The sequence below is a fragment of the Scyliorhinus canicula genome, chromosome 27, assembly GCF_902713615.1.
Source record: "Scyliorhinus canicula chromosome 27, sScyCan1.1, whole genome shotgun sequence".
Lineage (NCBI taxonomy): Eukaryota > Metazoa > Chordata > Chondrichthyes > Carcharhiniformes > Scyliorhinidae > Scyliorhinus > Scyliorhinus canicula.
In genome coordinates, this window is record NC_052172.1 from 1,884,756 (window position 1) to 1,908,494 (window position 23,739).

The following is a 23,739-nucleotide window of genomic DNA, read 5'->3' on the forward strand; positions in this document are numbered from 1 at the left end:
ATCACAGGGAGAGACAGTGCGGGGGGAGGATGGGTATCACAGGGGGAGACAGTGCGGGGGGAGGATGGGTATCACAGGGGGAGACAGTGCGGGGGGAGGATGGGTATCACAGGGGGAGACAGTGCGGGGGGTGGATGTGAATCACAGGGGGAGACAGTGCGGGGGGTTGGGTATCACATTGGGAGACAGTGCGGGGGGGGGATGGGTATCACATTGGGAGACAGTGCGGGGGGAGGATGGGTATCACAGGGGGAGACAGTGTGGGGGGAGGATGGGAATCACAGGGGGAGACAGTGCGGGGGGAGGATGGGTATCACAGGGGGAGACAGTGCGGGGGGAGGATGGGTATCACAGGGGGAGTCAGTGCGGGGGGAGGATGGGTATCACAGGGGAGAGACAGTGCGGGGGGTAGGATGGGTATCACAGGGGGAGACAGTGCGGGGGGGATGGGTATCACAGGGGAGAGACAGTGCGGGGGAGGGATGGGTATCACAGGGGAGACAGTGCGGATGGAGGATGGGTATCACAGGGAGAGACAGTGCGGGGGGAGGAATGGGTATCACAGGGGGAGACAGTGCGGGGGGAGGATGGGTATCACAGGGGGAGACAGTGCGGGGCGGGATGGATATCACAGGGAGAGACAGTGCGGGGGGAGGATGGGTATCACAGGGGGAGACAGTGCGGGGGGAGGATGGGTATCACAGGGGGAGACAGTGCGGGGACGGGATGGGTATCACAGGGGGAGACAGTGCGGGGGGAGGATGGGTATCACAGGGAGAGACAGTGCGGGGGGAGGATGGGTATCACAGGGGGAGACAGTGCGGGGGGAGGATGGGTATCACAGGGGGAGACAGTGCGGGGCGGGATGGATATCACAGGGAGAGACAGTGCGGGGGGAGGATGGGTATCACAGGGGGAGACAGTGCGGATGGAGGATGGGTATCACAGGGGGAGACAGTGCAGGACGGGATGGGTATCACAGGGAGAGACAGTGCGGGAGGAGGATGGGTATCACAGGGGGAGACAGTGCGGGGGGAGGATGGGTATCACAGGGGGAGACAGTGCGGGGGGAGGGGATGGGTATCACAGGGGGAGACAGTGCGGGGGAAGGATGGGTATCACAGGGGGAGACAGTGCAGGGGAGAATGGGTATCACAGGGAGAGACATTGCGGGGGGAGGATGGGTATCACAGGGGGAGACAGTGCGGGGGGAGGATGAGTATCACAGGGGGAGACAGTGCAGGGGAGGGGATGGGTATCACAGGGGGAGACAGTGCGGGGGAGGGGATGGGTATCACAGGGGGAGACAGTGCGGGGGAAGGATGGGTATCACAGGGGGAGACAGTGCGGGGGGAGGATGGGTATCACAGGGAGAGACAGTGCGGGGGGAGGATGGGATTCACAGGGGGAGACAGTGCGGGGGGGGCGATGGGTATCACAGGGGGAGGATGGGTATCACAGGGAGAGACAGTGCGGGGGTGGGGATGGGTATCACAGGGGGAGGATGGGTATCACAGGGAGAGACAGTGCGGGGGGAGGATGGGAATCACAGGGGGAGACAGTGCGGGGGGGATGGGTATCACAGGGAGAGACAGTGGGGGGAGGATTGGTATCACAGGGGGAGACAGTGCGGGGGTGGGGATGGGTATCACAGGGGGAGACAGTGCGGGGGGAGGATGGGTATCACAGGGAGAGACAGTGCGGGGGGGGAATGGGTATCACAGGGAGAGACAGTGCGGGGGGAGGATGACTATCACAGGGAGAGACAGTGCAGGGGGAGGATGGGTATCACAGGGAGAGACAGTGCGGGGGTGGGGATGGGTATCACAGGGAGAGACAGTGCGGGGGGAGAATGGGTATCACAGGGGGAGACAGTGCGGGGGGAGGATGGGTATCACAGGGGGAGACAGTGCGGGGGTGGGGATGGGTATCACAGGGGAGACAGTGCGGGGGGAGGATGGGTATCACAGGGAGAGACAGTGCGGGGGGAGGATGGGAATCACAGGGGGAGACAGTGCGGGGGGGGCGATGGGTATCACAGAGAGAGACAGTGCGGTGGGAGGATGGGTATCACAGGGGGAGTCAGTGCGGGGGGAGGATGGGTATCAGAGGTAGAGACAGTGCGGGGGGAGGATGGGTATCACAGGGGGAGACAGTACGGGGGGAGGATGGGTATCACAGGGAGAGACAGTGCGGGGGGGAGGATGGGTATCACAGGGGGAGACAGTGCGGGGGTGGGGATGGGTATCACAGGGAGAGACAGTGCGGGGGGAGGATGGGTATCACAGGGAGAGACAGTGCGGGGGGAGGATGGGAATCACAGGGGGAGACAGTGCGGGGGGGATGGGTATCACAGGGAGAGACAGTGCGGGGGGAGGATGGGTATCACAGGGAGAGACAGTGCGGGGGGGATGGGTATCACAGGGGGAGACAGTGTGGGGGGAGGATGGGTATCACAGGGGGAGACAGTGCGGGGGGAGGATGGGTATCGCAGGGAGAGACAGTGCGGGGGGAGGATGGGTATCACAGGGGGAGACAGTGCGGGGGGAGGAGGATGGGTATCACAGGGGGAGACGATGGGTATCACAGGGGGAGACAGTGCGGGGGGAGGATGGGTATCGCAGGGAGAGACAGTGCGGGGGAGGATGGGTATCACAGGGGGAGACAGTGTGGGGGGAGGATGGGTATCACAGGGAGAGGCAGTGCGGGGGGAGGATGGGTATCACAGGGAGAGACAGTGTGGGGGGAGGATGGGTATCACAGGGAGAGGCAGTGCGGGGGGAGGATGGGTATCACAGGGGGAGACAGTGCGGGGGGAGGATGGGTATCACAGGGGGAGACAGTGCGGGGGGAGGATGGGTATCACAGGGGGAGACAGTGCGGGGGTGGATGGGTATCGCAGGGAGAGACAGTGCGGGGGGAGGAGGATGGGTATCACAGGGGGAGACGATGGGTATCACAGGGGGAGACTGCTGCTCGAGGATATGAGCTGTTGGAATGCGTTCCTCACATTCATGACATTTTCCACGTCTGCATTGGCAGGAATACTCCAAGCCAACATCACATATAGATTGCAGCTGGATAAAGGCCGACAGCACGGAAGGGCAGTATTCCAGAGATTGTCCAGGAGTCTGACCAGCAACCTGCAGCTCCGCACTGGGAGGAAGCGATGTCAGGAGTTCCCAATCAGATTACCGGTAACAACATTCAAATAACTCAATGGGAAACCATTTAGAAAACATTGCGCTGTTTAATACTGTTTAATTCAGCCCTGGAGAGAGTGAATTCCTCCTCTTCCTGTGCGAGGCTTAGCCTCATACAGCTCAAGGTGCTGCAAAGGGCCCACATGACTGGGACAAGGATGAGTAGGTTTTCCGGGGGCGAGGACAGGTGTGCTAGGTGCTCGGGGAGCCCAGCGAACCACGCCCATATGTTTTGGGCGTGCCCAGCGTTGGGAGAGTTTTGGAAGGGGGTAGCAAAGACGGTGTCGAGGGTGGTGGGATCCAGGGTCGAGCCAGGCTGGGGACTCGCAATTTTTGGGGTTGCAGTGGAGCCGGGAGTGCAGGAGGCGATAGAGGCCGGGGTCCTGACCTTTGCGTCCCTAGTAGCCCGGCGGAGGATCTTGCTCCAATGGAAGGATGCGAGGCCCCCAAGCGTGGAGGCCTGGATCTTGGATATGGCGGGGTTCATTAAATTGGAGAGGGTGAAATTTGCCCTGAGGGGATCAGTACAAGGGTTTTTCAGGCGGTGGCAGCCCTTTCTGGACTTCCTGGCGGAACGGTAGGGAAACAGGCCGACAGCAGCAACAACCCGGGGGTGGGGAGGGGAGGGAGGGTGGGGGGTTAAGGATTGGGGGGAGGGAGAACTGTGCACAAGGGTTTGTGGAAGGGGCTATCTCTCTCCTTTGTTTGTTTTTTTTTCTTTTCTCTTTTTCTTTGTTTTTGTTTCTTCCTTTTGTTTGAAGTTGCTCTTTAAGCTGGGGGGCATTGTTTATGGGATGTTACCGTGGTTGTAAGTTAAGATGTTTATATTTTGTATTTTGTAAAAATTTCATTAAAAATTATTTATAAAAAAAATACTGTTTAATTCGGATCTATGGGAGGGTCAGTACTGAGGGAGTGCCGCACTGCCAGAGGGTCAGTACTGCACTGTCAGAGGGTCAGTACTGAGGGAGTGCTGCACTGTCAGAGGGTCAGTACTGAGGGAGTGCCGCACTGCAGAGGGTCAGTACTGAGGGAGTGCTGCACAGTCAGAGGGTCAGTATGTGGGAGTGCCGCACTGTCAGAGAGTCAGTACTGAGGGCGTGCCGCACTGTCAGAGAGTCAGTACTGAGGGAATGCTGCACTGTCAGAGGGTCAGTACTGAGGGAGTGCCGCACAGTCAGAGGGTCAGTACTGAGGGAGTGCCGCACTGTCAGAGGGTCAGTACTGAGGGAGTGAGGCACTGTCAGAGGGTCAGTACTGAGGGAATGCTGCACTGTCAGAGGGTCAGTACTGAGGGAGTGCCGCACTGCAGAGGGTCAGTACTGAGGGAGTGCTGCACAGTCAGAGGGTCAGTATGTGGGAGTGCCGCACTGTCAGAGAGTCAGTACTGAGGGCGTGCCGCACTGTCAGAGAGTCAGTACTGAGGGAGTGCCGCACTGTCAGAGGGTCAGTACTGAGGGAGTGCCGCACTGTCAGAGGGTCAGTATTGAGGGAGTGCCGCACTGTCAGAGGGTCAGTACTGAGGGAGTGCCGCACTGTCAGAGTGTCAGTACTGAGGGAGTGGCACACTGTCAGAGGGTCAGTACTGAGGGAGTGCTGCACTGTCAGAGGGTCAGTACTGAGGGTGCTGCACTGTCAGAGGGTCAGTACTGAGGGAGCTGCACTGTCAGAGGGTCAGCATCACACATTTGCTTTATTGCAATGAAATATAGCTGAAGATTTGCCGGAAGCAGCTGGGGAGATATGTTTTCATGCTCGTCGATCTGCTTTCTCTCTCTCTTTCTGACTCAGAGCTGTGTCATGGATTATTTTGAACCGATCGACCTGTCACTGAACTTCACTTTGGCAGGTGAGGTGATTCCGGACAGCAAGGGATTACGTCCAATTCTGAATGAGTACACAGAAACATCGCAAACTTACAAGGTACAAAATAACTGGATTGTAATAAGCAGGGATAGAGTCAATTACACACAGTGCTGGGGGAGCGGGGTTACTGAGTGACAGTGTCAGGGAGCTGGATTAACATCAGTACAGATACAGTCAGTAACACAGGGTGCTGGGGGAGAGGGGTTACTGATTGACAGTGTGAGGGAGCTGGATTAACATCAGTACAGATACAGTCAGTAACACAGGGTGCTGGGGGAGAGGGGTTACTGAGTGACAGTGTCAAGGAGCTGGATTAACATCAGTACAGAGACAGTCAGTAACACAGGGTGCTGGGGAGAGGGGTTACTGAGTGACATTAACATTGACTGGATTAACATTGTAAAAAGTCTTATAAACCAGGTTAAAGTCCAACGCGTTTGTTTCAAACACTAGATTTCAGAGCACTGCTCCTTCCTCAGGTGAATGACGAGGTATGTTCCAGAAACATTTATATAGACAAATTCAAAGATTCCAGACAATGCTCAGAATGTGAGCATTTGCAGGTAGGACATAGAACATTACAGCGCAGTACAGGCCCTTCGGCCCTCGATGTTGTGTCGACCTGTGAAACCCCTCTAAAGCCCCTCTACACTATTCCCTTATCGTCCATATGTCTATCCAATGACCATTTGAATGCGTTTAGTGTTGGCGAGTCCACTACTGTTGCAGCCAGGGCATTCCACACCCTTACTACTCTCCGAGTAAAGAACCTACCTCTGACATCTGTCCTAAAGCTATGTCCCCTCGTGCGAGACATCACCATCCGAGGAAAAAGGCTCACTGTCCACCCTATCTAATCCTCTGATCATCTTGTATGCCTCAATTAAGTCACCTCTTAACCCTCTTCTCTCTAACAAAAACAGCCTCAGGTCCCTGAACCTTTCCTCGTAAGATCGTCCCTCCATACTAGGCAACATCCTGGTAAATCTCCTCTGCACCCTTGCCAATGCTTCAACATTGGGGCAGCAGGGTAGCATGGTGGTTAGCATAAATGCTTCACAGCTCCAGGGTCCCAGGTTCGATTCCCGGCTTGGGTCACTGTCTGTGTGGAGTCTGCACGTCCTCCCCCTGTGTGCGTGGGTTTCCTCCGGGTGCTCTGGTTTCCTCCCACAGTCCAAAGATGTGCGGGTTAGGTGGATTGGTCATGCTAAATTGCCCGTAGTGTCCTAATAAAAGTAAGGTTAAGGGGGGGTTGTTGGGTTACGGGTATAGGGTGGATACGTGGGTTTGAGTAGGGTGATCATGGCTCGGCACAACATTGAGGGCCGAAGGGCCTGTTCTGTGCTGTACTGTTCTATGTTCTATGTTCTAACATTCTTCACAGATCCAGAGATAGGGGTAACCCCAGGTTAAGAGGTGTGAATTGTCTCACGCCAGGACAGTTGGTAGCATTTTGCAAGCCCAGGCCAGATTGTGGGGGGGTGAATGTAATGCGACATAAATCCAAGGTCCCGGTTGAGGCCGCACTCATGTGTGCGGAACTTGGCTATAAGTTTCTGCTCGGCGATTCTGCGTTGTCGCGCGTCCTGAAGGCCGCCTTGGAGAACGCTTACCCGGAGATCAGAGGCTGAATGCCCTTGAAGTGTTCCCCAACTGGAAGGGAACGTTCCTGCCTGGCGATTGTCGCGCGATGTCCGTTCATCCTTTCCTGCAGCGTATGAGGTAGACAATGTTGGCCGAGTCGCACGAGTATGTACCGCGTACCTGGTGGGTGGTGTTCTCACGTGTAATGGTGATATCCATGTCGATGATCTGGCACGTCTTGCAGAGATTGCCCTGGCAGGGTTGTGTGGTGTCGTGGTCGCTGTTCTGAAGGCTGGGTAGTTTGCTGCAAACAATGGTTTGTTTGAGGTTGCGCGGTTGTTTGAAGGCCAGTAGTGGGGGTGTGGGGATGACCTTGGCAAGATGTTCATCTTCATCGATAACGTGTTGGAGGCTGCAAAGATGATGTCGTAGTTTCTCCGCTCCGGGAAAGTACTGAACGACGAAGGGTACTCTGTCAGTTGTGTCCCGTGTTTGTCTTAGAACATAAGAACTAGGAGCAGGAGTAGGCCATCTGGCCCCTCGAGCCTGCTCCGAAACATAGAACATTACAGCGCAGTACAGGCCCTTCAGCCCTCAATGTTGCGCCGTCCTGTGAAACCCCTCTAAAGCCCATCTACACTATTCCCTTATCATCCATATGTTTATCCAATGACCATTTGAATGCGTTTAGTGTTGGCGAGTCCACTACTGTTGCAGGCAGGGCATTCCACGCCCTTACTACTCTCTGAGTAAAGAACCTACCTCTGACATCTGTCCTATATCTATCTCCCCTCAATTTAAAGCTATGCCCCCTCGTGCTCAGCATCACCATCCGAGGAAAAAGGCTGTCGCTCTCCACCCTATCTAATCCTCTGATCATCTTGTACGCCTCAATTAAGTCACCTCTTAATAAAAGCAAATTACTGCGGATGCTGGAATCTGAAACGAAAGGGAAAATGCTGGAAAATCTCAGCAAGTCTGGCAGCATCTGTAAGGAGAGAAAAGAGCTAACGTTGCGAGTCCGATGACTCTTTGTCAAAGCTACCTCCAAATCCAGCACCTGTCCTGGTTCATTATCCAGTACCAAATAAAATGGCCTCGCCTCTTTTTGACCTATCGATATACTGTGTCAGGAAACCCTCCTGCACGCATTGGACAAAAACAAACCTATCTAAAGTACTCGAACTATAGCGTTTCCAGTCAATATTTGGAAAGTTAAAGTCCCCCAGAACAACTACCCTGTTACTTTCGCTCCTATCCAGAATCATCTTTGCAATCCTTTCCGCTACATCGCTGGAACTTTTCGGAGGCCTATAGAAAACTCCTAACAGGGTGACCTCTCAATTCCTGTTTCTAAACTCAGCCCATACTACCTCAGTAGACGAGTCCTCATCAAACGTCCTTTCTGCCACCGTAATACTGTCCTTGGCTAACAATGCCACCCCTCCCCCTCTCTTACCACCTTCCCTGAGCTTACTGAAATATCTAAACCCCGGCACCTGCAACAACCATTCCTCGCCCTGCTCTATCCATGTCTCCAAAATGGCCACAACATCGAAGTCCCAGGTACTAACCCATGCCGCAAGCTCACCCACCTTATTCCGGATGCTCCTGGCATTGAAGTAGACGCATTTTAAACCACCTTCCTTCCTGCCGGTACACTCCTGCAACTTAGAAACCTTACTCATGACCTCACTACTCTCAACCTCCTGTATACTGGAGCTACAATTCAGGTTCCCAATCCCCTGCTGAACTAGTTTAAACCCTCCTGAAGATCATTAGCAACCCCCCCCCAGGATATTAGTGCCCCTCTGATCCAGGTGTAGACCATCCCATTTGTAGAGGTCCCACCTACCCCAGAATGAGCCCCAATTATTCAGGAATCTGAAACCCTCCCTCCTGCACCATCCCTGCAGCCACGTGTTCAACTGCTCTCTCTCCCTATTCCTCGACTCGCTAGCACGTGGCACGGTAACAACCCAGAGATAATAACTCTGTTTGTTCTTGCTCTAAGTTTCCACCCTAGCTCCCTGAATTCCTGCCTTACATCCCTATCCCTTTTCCTACCTATGTCATTGATGCCTATGTGGACCACGACTTGGGGCTGCTCCCCCTCCCCCTTAAGGATCCCGAAAACACGATCCGAGACGTCACGGACCCTGGCACCTGGGAGGCAATACACCGAGTCTCTCTCATTCCCACAGAATATCCCATAGAACATAGAACAGTACAGCACAGAACAGGCCCTTCGGCCCTCGATTTTGTGCCGAGCAATGATCACCCTACTCAAACCCACGTATCCACCCTGTACCCGTAACCCAACAACCCCCCCCCCCCTTAACCTTCTATCCCCCAAACTATGGAGTCTCCAATGACTAATGTTCTTCTCCTCTCCCTCCTTCCCTTCTGAGCAACAGGGACAGACTCTGTGCCAGAGACCTGTACCCCATGGCTGACCCCTGGTAAGTCCCCCCCGCCCCCCCAACAGTATCCAAAGCGGTATACCTGTTACTAGGGGGAACAACCACAGGGGATCGGTGTACTGACTGCTTACCACCAGCCCCTCTCACCGTCACCCATCTCTTTATTCTTCAGAGTAACTACCTCCCTGAAGCTTCTATCTATGACCACCTCTGCCTCCCGAATGATCTGAGGTTCATCCAGCTCCAGTTCCCGAACACAGTTTCTGAGGAGCTGGAGATGGGTGCACTGCCCACAGATGAAATCAGCAGGGACACTGACCCTCACCTCAAACATTCTGCAGGAGGAACATTGCACTGCCTTCCCTGCCATCCCCTCTAGATAAAACAAGAAAAAGAAAGGAAGAGCTTACCTGATATTTACTGATAGTCTTCTGAGGAGGTCGGTGCGGTTTTTTGCTGTGGCGCATTGAAACTGTTAATCGATGAGTCGAGCTCCATATCCCGTTCGTACGAGGGCATCTTTCAGCGTCTGTAGATGTCGGTTACGCTCCTCCTTGTCTGAGCAGATCCTGTGTATACGGAGCTCTCAAGACCAACAGATCCGCACTATCAAGACCAAGGTGGACAAGCCCCAGGACCGGATGGGATCTATCCGAGGTTACTGAGGGAATCAAGGGTTGAAATAGCTGGGGCCTTAACAGACATTTTTGCAGCATCCTTGAGCACGGGTGAGGTCCCGGAGGACTGGAGAATTGCTAATGTTGTCCCTTTGTTTAAGAAGGGTAGCAGGGATAATCCAGGGAATTATAGACCTGTGAGCTTCACATCAGTGGAAGGCAAACTGTTGGAGAAGATACTGAGGGATAGGATCTATTCACATCTGGAAGTAAATAGACTTATCAGTGATAGGCAGCATGGTTTTGTGCAGAGAAGGTCATGTCTTACAAACCTAATAGAATTCTTTGAGGAAGTGACAAAGTTAATTGATGAGGGAAGGGCTGTAGATGTCATATATATGGACTTTAGTAAGGCGTTTGATAAAGTTTCCCATGGCAGGTTGATGGAAAAAGTGAAGTCGTATGGGGTTCAGAGTGTACTAGCTAGATGGATAAAGAACTGGCTGGGCAACAGGAAACAGAGAGTAGTGGTGGAAGGGAGTGTCTCAACATGCAGAAGGATGACTAGTGGTGTTCCACAGGGATCCGTGTTTGGACCACTGCTGTTTGTGATCTACATAAATGACCTGGAGGAAGGTATAGATGGTCTGACTAGCAAGTTTGCAGATGACACTAAGATTGGTGGAGTTGCAGAGAGCAAGGAGGACTGTCAGAGAATACAGCAAAATATAGATAGATTGGAGAGTTGGGCAAAGACATGGCAGATGGAGTTCAATCCAGGCAAATACGAGGTGATGCATTTTGGAAGATCAAATTCAAGAGCGGACTATATGGTCAATGGAAGGGTCTTGGGGAAAAGTGATGTACAGAGAGATCTGGGAGTTCAGGTCCATTGTACCCTGAAGGTGGCAACGCAGGTTGATAGAGTGGTCAAGAAGGCATACAGCATGCTTGCCTTCATCGGACGGGATATTGAGTACAAGAGTCGGCAGGTCATGTTACAGTTGTATAGGACTTTGGTTCGGCCACATTTGGAATACTGCGTGCAGTTCTGGTCGCCACATTACCAGAAGGATGTGGATGCTTTGGAGAGGGTGTGGAGGAGGTTCACCAGGATGTTGCCTGGTATGGAGGGTGCTAGCTATGAAGAAAGGTTTAGTAGATTAGGATTGTTTTTGTTGGAAAGACGGAGGTTGAGGGGGGACCTGATTGAGGTCTACAAAATTATGAGAGGTATGGACAGGGTGGATAGCAACAAGCTTTTCCCAAGAGTGGGGGTGTCAGTTACAAGGGGTCACGATTTCAAAGTGAGAGGGGGAAAGTTTGAGGGAGATGTGCGTGGAAAGTTTTTTTTAAACGCAGAGGGTGTGGGTGCCTGGAACGCTTTACCAGCGGAGGTGGTAGAGGCGGGCACGATAGCATCATTTAAGAAGCATCTAGACAGGTATATGAATGGGCGGGAACAGAGGGAAGTAGACCTTGGAAAATAGGATATAGGTTTAGATAAAGGATCTGGATCGGCGCAGGCTGGGAGGGCCGAAGGGCCTGTTCCTGTGCTATAATTTTCTTTGTTCTTTGTTCAACCGCAACATCGTCATCAAACCAGCAGACAAAGGAGGGGCCACCGTCATACTGAACGGACTACTGCAAAGAAGTATACCGACAACTCAACAACCAGGAACACTACAGACAGTTACCCGCAGATCCAACCTAGGAACACATCCGGCAATTCAGACTGATCAAGATCTTGGGTCCAGACTTTCAGAGCACCCAACGTGCTCTTTTCCCACGTATTCCCCGCATTGCAGATCTCTACTGCCTCCTGAACATACACAAGGCCAACACACCAGGCCGTCCTATCGTTTCAGGCAATGGGACCGTGTATGAGAACCTCTCTGGCTACATCGCTGGCATCTTGAAACCCATCATACAAAGGTACCCCCAGCTTCTGCCGTGACACAACGGACTTCCTAGAAAAACTCAGCACCCATGGACCAGTTGAACCAGGAACATTCCTCGTCACAATGGACGTCTCGGCACTCTACACCAGCATGACGGCGGCATTGCTGCAACAGCCTCAGTCCTCAACACTGACAACTGCCAATCTCCAGACGCAATTCTGCAACTCATCCGCTTCATTCTGGATCACAACGTCTTCACCTTCGATAATAAGTTCTTCATCCAGATGCATGGAACAGCCATGGGGACCAAATTCGCACCTCAATATGCCAACATCTTCAAGCACAAGGTTGAACAAGACCTCGTACCGCACAGGACCTTCAAACGACGTTATACACCAGATACATCTTCTCAGATGAGGAGGAGCATAACAGACATCTGCAGACACTGAAAGATGCCCTCCTACGAACAGGATATGGCGCTCGACTCATCGATCGATCGATAGTTCCAACGCGCCACAGCAAAATCCGCACCAACCTCCTCAGAAGTCAATTTGGGACTCAACCGACAGAGTACCCTTCGTCATCCCAGAGCAGAGAAATTACGACATTTCCTTCGCAGCCTTCAACACATCATCGATGAAGATGAACATCTTGCCAAGGTCATCCCCACACCCCCACTACTTGCCTTCAAACAACCGCGCAACCTCAAACAAATCATTGATTACAGCAAATTACCCAGCCTTCAGAACAGCGACCACGACACCACACAGCCCTGCCAGGGCAATCTCTGCAAGACGTGCCAGATCATCGACATGGATACCACCATTACACGTGAGAACACCACCCACCAGGGATGCAGTACATACTCATGCGACTCGGCCAACGTTGTCTACCTCATACACTGCAGGAAAGGATGTCCCGAAGCGTGGTACATTGGCGTAACCATGCAGACGCTGCGACAATGAATGAACGGGCATCGTGCGACAATCACCAGGCAGAAATGTTCCTGTCCAGTCGGGGAACACTTCAGCAGTCAAGGGCATTCAGCCTCTGATCTCCGGGTAAGCGTTCTCCAAGGCAGCCTTCAAGACGCGCGACAACGCAGAATCGCCGAGCAGAAACTTATAGCTAAATTCCGCACACGAGTGCGGCCTCAACCGGGACCTGGGATTCATGTCGCATTACATTCACCCCCCACCATCTGGCCTGGGCTTGCGAAATCCTACCAACTGTTCTGGCTTGAGACAATTAACACCTCTTTAACCTGGGGTTACCCCTATCTCTGGATCTGTAAAGACTTAATTTCTTGCAAATGTTCGCATTCTAAGCATTGTCTGGCATCTTTGAATTTGTCTGTATAGATGTTTCTGGAACATACCTCTTCACTCACCTGAGAAAGGACAAGTGCTCCAAAAGGCAGGAAGAACATAAGAACTAGGAGCAGGAGTCGGCCATCTGGCCCCTCGAGCCTGCTCCGCCATTCAATGAGACCATGGCTGATCTTTTGTGGACTCAGCTCCACTTTCCGGCCCGAACACCATAACCCTTAATTCCTTTATTCTTCAAAAAACTATCTATCTTTACCTTAAAAACATGTAATGAAGGAGCCTCAACTGCTTCACTGGGCAAGGAATTCCATAGATTCACAACCCTTTGGGTGAAGAAATTCCTTCTAAACTCAGCCCTGAATCTACTTGCCCTTATTTTGAGGCTATGCCCCCTAGTTCTGCTTTCACCCGCCAGTGGAAACAACCTGCCTGCATCAATCCTATCTATTCCCTTCATAATTTTATATATGTATCTCTAAGATCCCCCCTCATCCTTCTAAATTGCAACGAGTACAGTCCCAGTCTACTCAACCTCTCCTTGTAATCCAACCCCTTCAGCTCTGAGATTAACGTAATGAATCTCCTCTGCACACCCTCCAATGCCAGTATGTCCTTTCTCAAGTAAGGAGACCAAAACCGTACACAATACTCCAGGTGTGGCCTCATTAACACCTTATACAATTGCAGCATAACCTCCCTAGTCTTAAACTCCATCCCTCTAGCAATGAAGGACAAAATTCCATTTGCTTTCTTAATCACCTGTTGCACCTGTAAACCAACTTTTTGCGACTCACGCACTAGCACAGCCAGGTCTCTCTGCACAGCAGCATGTTTTAATATTTTATCATTTAATTAGTAATCCCTTTTGCTGTTATTCCTACCAAAATGGATAACCTCACATTTGTCAACATTGTATTCCATCTGCCAAACCCTAGCCCATTCCCTTAACCTATCCAAATCCCTCTGCAGACTTCCAGTATCCTCTGCACTTTTCGCTTTACCACTCATCTTAGTGTCATCTGCAAACTTGGACACATTGCCCTTGGTCCCCAATTCCAAATCATCTATGTAAATTGTGAACAATTGTGGGCCCAATACAGATCCCTGAGGGACACCACTAGCAACTGATTGCCAACCAGAGAAACACCCATTAATCCCAACTCTTTCCTTTCTATTAATTAACCAATCCTCTATTAATGCTACTACTTTACCCTTAATGCAATGCATCTTTATCTTATGCAGCAACCTTTTGTGTGGCACCTTGTCAAAGGCTTTCCGGAAATCCAGATATACCACATCCATTGGCTCCCCGTAATCTACCTCATTGGTGATGTCCTCAAAAAATTGCGCTAAATTTGTTAGGCACGACGTACCCTTTATGAACCATGCTGCGTCCGCCCAATGGGACAATTTCCATCCAGATGTCTCGCTATTTCTTCTTTGATGATAGATTCCAGCATCTTCCCTACTACCGAAGTTAAGCTCACTGGCCTATAATTACCCGCTTTCTGTCTACCTCCTTTTTTAAATAGTGGTGTCACGTTTGCTAATTTCCATTCCGCCGGGACCACTCCAGAGTCTAGTGAATTTTGGTAAATTATCACGAGTGCATTTGCAATTTCCCTAGCCATCTCTTTTAGCACTTTGGGATGCATTCCATCAGGGCCAGGAGACTTGTCTACCTTTAGCCCCATTAGCTTGCCCATCACTACCTCCTTAGTGATAACAATCCTCTCAAAGTCCTCACCTGTCATAGCCTCATTTCTATCAGTCACTGGCATGTTATTTGTGTCTTCCACTGTGAAGACCGACCCAAAAAACCTGTTCAGTTCCTCAGCCATTTCCTCATCTCCCATTATTAAAACTCCCTTCTCATCCTCTAAAGGACCAATATTTACCTTAGCCACTCTTTTTTGTTTTATATATTTGTAGAAACTTTTACTGTCTGTTTTTATATGCTGAGCAAGTTTACTCTCATAATCCATCTTACTCTTTATAGCTTTTTTAGTAGCTTTCTGTTGCCCCCTAAAGATTTCCCAGTCCTCTAGTCTCCCACCAATCTTTGCCACTTTGTATGCTCTTTCCTTCAATTTGATACTCTCCCTTATTTCCTTAGATATCCACGGTTGATTTTCCCACTTTCTACCGTCCTTACTTTTTGTTGGTATAAACCTTTGCTGAGCACTGTGAAAAATTGCTTTGAAGATTCTCCACTGTTCCTCAACTGTTCCACCATAAAGTCTTTCCTCTCAGTTTACTCCCATTGTAATTTCCTTTGTTTAAGCACAAAACACTAGTATTTGATTTTACCTTCTCACCCTCCATCTGTATTTTAAATTCAATCATATTGTGATCGCTCCTTCCTAGAGGATCCCCAACTATGAGATCATGAATCAATCCTGTCTCATTACACAGTACAAGATCTAGGACCGCTTGTTCCCTTGTCGGTTCCATTACATACTGTTCTAGGAAACTATCGCGGGTACATTCAATAAACTCCTCCTCAAGTTTACCTTGACCGACCTGGTTAAACCAATCGACATGTCGATTAAAATCCCCCATGATAACTGCTGTACCATGTCTACATGCATCAGTTATTTCTTTGTTTATTGCCTGCCCCACAATAATGTTACTATTTGATGGCCTATAGACTACTCCTATCAGTGACTTTTTCGCCTTACTATTCCTGATTTCCACCCAAATGGATTCAACCTTATCCTCTACAGCACCGATGTCATCCCTTACTATTGCCCGGATGTCATCCTTAAATAACTGAGCTACACCACCTCCCTTACCATCCACTCTGTCCTTCCGCATAGTTTGACACCCTCGGATATCTAACTCCCAGTCGTGACCAACCTTTAACCATGTTTCAGAAATGGCCACTAAATCATTGTTATTCACGATGATTTGTGCCATCAACTCATTTACTTTATTCCGAATACTACAAGCATTCAGGTAAAGTACACTTAGAACACAGAACATAGAACATTACAGCGCAGTACAGGCCCTTCGGCCCTCGATGTTGCGCCGTCCTGTGAAACCCCTCTAAAGCCCATCTACACTATTACCTTATCATCCATATGTCTATCCAATGACCATTTGAATGTGTTTAGTGTTGGCAAGTCCACTACTGTTGCAGTCAGGGTATTCCACACCCTTACTACGCTCTGAGTAAAGAACCTACCTCTGTCATCTGTCCTGTATCTATCTCCTGTCAATTTTAAGCTATGTCCCCTCATGCTAGACATCACCATCCGAGGAAAAAGGCTCTCACTGTCCGCCCTATCTAATCCTCTGATCATCTTGTGGCTTTTATACCTCTGTCTTGAATCTTAACACCTCGATCAGTGACCTCTCATAAGTTATTTTTTCCTCTTAACTTTTCTCCTAATTTTCCTTCTTGTTGATCTCATGTAACAACCTGCCACGTCGCTTACCATTTACGTTTTTACTTCCAGTTTTATTCCTTTTACTATTACTGGGCCTATTCATTGAGCTCCCCACAGTCACTGTACCTTGTACTGTCACCCTTTTTGATTTTTGACTATGGCTTACACTTTCCCCCTTACTGCCTTTTGTTTCTGTCCCTGTTTTACTACCTTCGACTTCCTCCATTGGTTCCCATCCCCCTGCCACATTATTTAAACCCTCCCCAACAGCTCCAGCAAACACCCCCCCTTGGTCATCGGTTCCTGTCCTGCCCAGGTGCAGACCGTCCGGTTTGTACTGGTCCCACCTCACCCAGAACCGGTTCCAATGTCCCAGGAATTTGAATCCCTCCCTCTTGCACCCTCTCTCTCTCGAGCCACGCATTCATCCTATCTATCCTGATATTCCTACCCTGGCTAGCTTGTGGCACTGGTAGCAATCCTGAGATTACTAACTTTGAGGTCCTACATTTTAGTTTAACTCCTAACTCCCTGAATTCAGCTTGTAGGTCCTCGTCCCATTTTTTACCTGTAACGTTGGTGCCTATGTGCACCATGACAGCTGGCTGATCACCCTCCCCCTGCCCCCGCCCCCAGAATGTCCTGCCGCCGCTCCGAGACATCCTTGACCCTTGCGCCAGGGAGGCAACAAACCATCCTGGAGTCTCGATTGCACCCGCAGAACCGCCTGTCTATTCCCCTTACAATCGAGTCCCCTATCACTATAGCCCTGCCATTTTTCTTCCTGCCCTGCTGTGCAGCAGAGCCAGCCACGGTGCCATGAACCTGGCTGCTGCTGCCTTCCCCTGGTGAGTCATCTCCCCCAACAGTATCCAAAGCGGTATATCTGTTTTGCAGGGAGATGACCGCAGGGGATACCTGCACTGCCTTCCTACTCTTGCTCTTTCTTTTGGTCACCCATTTTCTATCTCCCTCAGAGTCTTTCACCTGCGGTGTGACCAACTCACTAAACGTGCTATCCACGACCTCTTCAGCATCGCGGATGCTCCAAAGTGAGTCCATCCGCAGCTCCAGAGCCGCCAAGCGGTCTAACAGGAGCTGCAGCTGAACACACTCCTTGCACGTGAATGTTCCAGGGACAGTGGACGTGTCCCTGAGCTCCCACATCGCACACGAGGAGCATGACACGGGTCTGGGATCTCCTGCCAGCTCTTAAACCTTTGGTTAATTTATACAACTACAATTCCAAAAAAAAAATGAAGGAAGAAATAAATATACCAATGAAAAGAAAAAGCAAACAGAAAAACCACTTCCCAGTCACCTCCTCCCCACCCAGCTTCGAATTCCCAAACTCACTCTTTGCTGTGTCCTCTCTGGCTCACTGGGAGTGAGTTAAAGTTGCTCTTTTTAAATTGGCCTGAGTTAACTTCCCTCCCCCACTTGCTTTCAGATCAAAGTAGATTAAGGTGACTGAACCTCAACTGCCAACCAGTTATGTGAGTGGGTGGGGCAGCCCCTTGTTAACCTTCACTGCACAATTATACATTAGTTTAAATTCTTTAAATTTAAAAAGGAAAAGTCTTACCGATTGAATTTACTTCAATCCCCACCTAGCTTCAAATTCCCAAACTCACTCTGTCACTCACTCAAGCTGTCTCTCACTCTGGCTGTGTCTCACTCTGGCTGGCTCTCACTCTGGCTGTGTCTCACTCTGGCTGTGTCTCACTCTGGCTGGCTCTCACTCTGGCTGTGTCTCACTCTGGCTGTGTATCACTCTGGCTGTGTCTCACTCTGGCTGTGTCTCACTCTGGCTGGCTCTCACTCTGGCTGGCTCTCACTCTGGCTGTGTCTCACTCTGGCTGGCTCTCACTCTGGCTGTGTCTTCTCTGGCTGTGTCTTCTCTGGCTGTGTCTCACTCTGGCTGGCTCTCACTCTGGCTGTGTCTTCTCTGGCTGTCTCTCACTCTGGCTGTGTCTTCTCTGGCTCACTGGAAGAACTCACAGGTAGTGTTTGAAACAAACCTGTTGGACATTATCCTGGTGTTGTTAAACTTCTTACTGTGATCAACCCAGTCCTACACCGGCATCTCCACATCATTGATTCATTGAAACACTGTTCAACCTGGAATGAGTGTTTTGGGCCTGGAAGGTTAAGTATGGAAGAGGTAAAGGGGCAGGTCTTCTGCGATTGCATGGGAAGGTGCCATGGGTGATGGGAGAGGTACTGGGTCTGGTGGAGGAGTGGATTAGATTGTCTCGGAGGGAACGGTCTCTGCGGAATGTAATACAAGGTGCTGGGGGAGAGGGGTTACTGAGTGACAGTGTGAGGGAGCTGGATTAACGAGTAGAGATACAGTCAGTAACACAGGGTGCTGGGAGAGAGGGGTTACTGAGTGAGAGTGTGAGGGAGCTGGATTAACATCAGTACAGACACAGTCAGTAACACAGGGTGCTGGGGAAGAGGGGTTACTGAGTGACAGTGTGAAGGAGCTGGATTAACATCAATAGAGATACAGTCAGTAACACAGGGTGCTGGGGGAGAGGGGTTACTGAGTGACAGTGTGAGGGAGCTGGATTAACATCAGTAGAGATACAGTCAGTAACACAGGGTGCTGGGGGAGAGGGGTTACTGAGTGACAGTGTGAGGGAGCTGGATTAACATCAGTAGAGATACAGTCAGTAACACAGGGTGCTGGGGGAGAGGGGTTACTGAGTGACAGTGTCAGGGAGCTGGATTAACATCAGTACAGATACAGTCAGTAACACAGGGTGCTGGGGGAGATGGGTTACTGAGTGACAGTGTCAGGGAGCTGGATTAACAGCAGTACAGATACAGTCAGTAACACAGGGACGAAAGAGAAAATGCTGGAAAGTCTCAGCAGGTCTGGCAGCATCTGTAGTGAGAGAAGAACGAACATTTTGTGTCCGATGACTCTTTGTCAAAGCTAACAGTAAGATGTCTTACTGTTGTTGTTACTGTGGTGTTGTACGACTTCTTACTGTGCTCACCCCAGTCCAACGCCGGCATCTCCACATCAAAGCTAAAGACAGAGTAAGTGGGAAATATTTATACTGTGGAGTGAGAATGAAAGAGGAGTCACAGTCACAGAAACCCAGGGAAACCGGTTGTGAATGGCAACAGAACCCAAGGGGATAGAGTGCTATTGGCAGTCCCCAGAGAGGACAAAAGGTGTGAAAGTCCAAATAAAAGAAGAACAATGAAAAGTATAGCACAGAAACAGGCCCTTCGGCCCTCCAAGCCTGCTCCGACCATGCTGTCCATCTAAACTAAAATCTTCTACACTTCCTGGGTCTCTATTCCCATCCTATTCATGTATTTGTCAAGATACCCCTTAAATGTCACTATCGTCCCTGCTTCCACCACCTCCTCCAGCAGCGAGTTCCAGGCACCCACTACGCAGAGAAGAGCAGAGAGACTAACCGTGACAGATGTAGATGTGGGGGGAGTGGAAGGGGTCGAGCAAAGGGGAGAAAGTGTGAGGAAAGGTGGATAAGATTGGGGGGGGTGTTAAATATATATTCAAAAAACAAGGAGGAAAGAAATGGTAAAATATAGTTGAAATGAAATGGGATGAAAACAAATGGCTCGAGGTGGGGGAGAGCTGATCATCTGAATTTGTTGAATTCGATGTTGAGACCGGAAGGCCCAACTGGAAGATGAGATGTTACTGCAGTTTGCGTTGTGCGTCACTGGAACATTGCAGCAGGCCAAGAATAGATATGTGGGCATGGGAGCAGGGTCTTGTGTTAAAATGTACGTTGTATCTTGTATGTTGCTGAAAACAGCGGGTCGGGTGGCCTGAAGTGCATATGTTTTAATGCAAGAAGTATAACGGGTAAGGCAGCTTGGATTAGTACATAGAACATAGAACATAGAACAGTACAGCACAGAACAGGCCCTTCGGCCCTCGATGTTGTGCTGAGCCATGATCACCCTACCCAAACCCACGTATCCACCCCATACCCGTAACCCAACAACCCCCCCTTAACCTAACCATAGTACTTGGAACTATGATGTTGTTGCCATTACAGAGACCTGGTTGAGGGAAGGACAGGATTGGCAGCTAAACATCCCAGAATTTAGATGCTTCAGTTGGGATAGAGTGGGATATAAAAGGGGTGGAGGAGTTGCGCTACTGGTTAGGGAGAATATCACAGCTGTACTACAGGAGGACACCTCACAGGGAAGTGAGGCTATATGCGTAGAGATCAGGAATAAGAAGGGTGCAGTCGCAATGTTGGGGGTTTACTACAGGCCTCCCAACAGCCAGCGGGAGCTAGACGAGCAGATAGGTAGACAGATTTTGGAAACGAGTAAAAACAACAGGGTTGTTGTGATGGGAGACTTCAACTTCCCCAATATTGACTGGAACTCACTTAGTGCCAGGGGCCTGGACGGAGCAGAGTTTGTAAGGAGCATCCAGGAGGGCTTCTTAAAACAATATGTAGAGAGTCCAACTAGGGAAGGGGCTCTACTGGACCTGGTATTGGAGAATGAACCCAGCCAGGTGGTAGAAGTTTCAGTAGGGGAGCATTTCGGGAACAGTGACCACAAATCAGTAAGTTTTAAAGTGCTGGTGGATAAGGATAAGAGTGGTCCTAGGGTGAATGTGCTAAATTGGGGGAAGGCTAATTATAACAATATTAGGCGGGAACTGAAGAACCTAGATTGGGGGCGGATGTTTGAGGATAAATCAACATCTGACATGTGGGAAGCTTTCAAATGTCAGTTGAAAGGAATTCAGGAGCGGCATGTTCCTGTGCGGAAGAAGGATAAATACGGCAAATTTCAGGAACCTTGGATAACGAGAGATATTGTGGGCATCGTCAAAAAGAAAAAGGAGGCATTTGTCAGGGCTAGAAGGCTAGGAACAAACGAAGCCTGTGTGGAATAGAAGGAAAGTAGGAAGGAACTTAAGCAAGGAGTCAGGAGGGCTAAAAGGGGTCACGAAAAGTCATTGGCAAATACGGCTTAGGAAAACCTCAAGGCTTTACATGTACTTTTTATGTAAGCAAGAGGGTAGCCAGGGAAAGGGTTGGCCCACTGAAGGATAGGCAAGGGAATCTATGTGTGGAGCCAGAGGAAATGGGGGAGGTACTAAATTAATACTTTGCATCAGTATTACCAAAGAGAAGGAATTGGTGGATGTTGAGTCTGCAGAAGGGTGTGTAGATAGCCTGGGTCACATTGAGATCCAAAAAGACGAGGTGTTGAGCACCTTCAAAAATACTAAGGTGGATAAGGCCCCAGGGCCTGATGGGATCTACCCCAGAATACTGAAGGAGGCTAGAGAGGAAATTGCTGAGGCATTGACAAAAATCTTTGGAGAATAGCCAATGTTGCTCCTTTGTTTAAGAAGGGTAGCAAGGATAATCCAGGGAACTATAGGCCGGTGAGCCTTACATCAGTGGTAGGGAAATTACTGCAGAGAATTCTTTGAGACAGGAACTACTCTCATTTGGAAGCAAATGGATGTATTAGTGAGAGGCAGCAAAGTTTTGTGAAGGGGAGGTTGTGTCTCACTAACTTGATAGAGTTTTTCGAAGAGGTCATAAAGATGATTGATGCAGGTAGGGCAGTGGATGGTGTCTATATGGACTTTGACAAGGTCCCTCATGGTAGACTGGTCCAAAATGTGAAGTCACACGGGATCAGGGGTGAGCTGGCAAGGTGGATACAGTACTGGCTAGGTCATAGAAGGCAGAGAGTAGCAATGGAAGGATGCTTTTCTATTGGAGGGCTGTGACTAATGGTGTTCCGCAGGGATCAGTGCTGGGACCTTTGCTGTTCGGAGTATGTATAAATGATTTGGAGGAAAATGTAACTGGTCAGATTAGCATGTTTGCAGACGACACAAAGGTAGGTGGAATTGTGGATAGCGATGAGGACTGTCAGAGGATACAGCAGGATTTAGATCGTTTGGAGACTTGGGCGGAGAGATGGCAGATGGAGTTTAATCCAGACAAATGTGAGGTAATGCATTTTGGAAGATCTAATGCAGATCGGGAATATACAGTGAATGGTAGAACCCTCAAGAGTATTAACAGTCAGAGAGATCTAGGTGTATAGGTCCACAGGTCACTGAAAGGGGCAACACAGGTGGAGAAGGTAGTCAAGAAGGCACACGGCATGCTTGCCTTCATTGGCCGGGGCATTGAGTATAAGCATTTGCAAGTCATGTTGCAGCTGTATAGAACCTTACTTAGGCCACACTTGGAGTATCGTGTTCAATTCTGGTGGCTACACTACCAGAAGGATGTGGAGGATTTAGAGAGTGTGCAGAAGAGATTTACCAGGATGTTGCCTGGTATGGAGGGCATTAGCTATGAGGAGCGGTTGAATAAACCCAGTTTGCTCTCACTGGAATGACGGAGGTTGAGGGACGACCTGATAGAGGAATTATAAGGGGCATAGACAGAGTGGATAGTCAAAGGCTTTTCCCTCGGGTGGAGAGGTCAATTACTATTTAAGGTTTAAGGTGCGAAGGGCGAGGTTTAGAGGAGATGTACGAGGCAGGTTTTTTAAACAGAGGGTGGTGGGTGCCTGGAACTCGCTGCCGGAGGAGTCAACGTGCTTCCACCACGGAAGCAGATAGTGACATTTAAGGGACATCTTGACAAATACATGAATATGATGGGAATAGAGGGATACGGACCCCGGAAGTGCAGAAGATTTTACTTTAGACAGGCAGCATGGTCAGCGCAGGTTTGGAGGGCCGGAGGGCCTGTTCCTGTGCTGTACTTTTCTTTGTTCTTTGTTCTAAAATGGCAAACAACAGGAAGGTCAGGATCCTGAATGCGCACAGACCAAAGATGCTCAAGAAAACGATCACCCAGTCTGCGTTTGGTGTCTCCGATAGAGAGGAGACCACATTGGGAGCAGCGAATGCAGGAGACCAAATTGGAAAAGATGCAAGTGAAACACTGTTCAACCTGGAATGAGTGTTTTGGGCCTGGAAGGTTAAGTATGGAAGAGGTAAAGGGGCAGGTCTTCTGCGATTGCATGGGAAGGTGCCATGGGTGATGGGAGAGGTACTGGGTCTGGTGGAGGAGTGGATTAGATTGTCTCGGAGGGAACGGTCTCTGCGGAATGTAATACAAGGTGCTGGGGCAGAGGGGTTGCTGAGTGACAGTGTGAGGGAGCTGGATTAACGAGTAGAGATACAGTCTGTAACACAGGGTGCTGGGGAAGAGGGGTTACTGAGTGACAGTGTGAGGGAGCTGGATTAACATCAGTAGAGGTACAGTCAGTAACACAGGGTGCTGGGGGAGAGGGGTTACTGAGTGACAGTGTGAGGGAGCTGGATTAACATCAGTAGAGATACAGTCAGTAACACAGGGTGCTGGGGAGAGAGGGGTTACTGAGTGACGGTGTGAGGGAGCTGGATTAACATCAGTAGAGATA

General features: G+C 50.1%; 1 protein-coding gene across 5 annotated transcripts in view; it reads left to right on the plus strand.

Annotated features, from left to right (window-relative positions):
* Positions 1-23,739, plus strand: part of LOC119957965 (integrin alpha-D-like) — a 148,506-nt gene that overhangs the window by 5,172 nt on the left and 119,595 nt on the right. For all 5 annotated transcript variants that reach the window (XM_038786201.1, XM_038786204.1, XM_038786205.1 and 2 more), the window contains exons 2-3: positions 3,043-3,197; positions 4,995-5,126. In XM_038786201.1, coding sequence (XP_038642129.1) covers positions 3,043-3,197; positions 4,995-5,126 — 287 coding nt within the window. The remainder of the gene's footprint in view (positions 1-3,042; positions 3,198-4,994; positions 5,127-23,739) is intronic.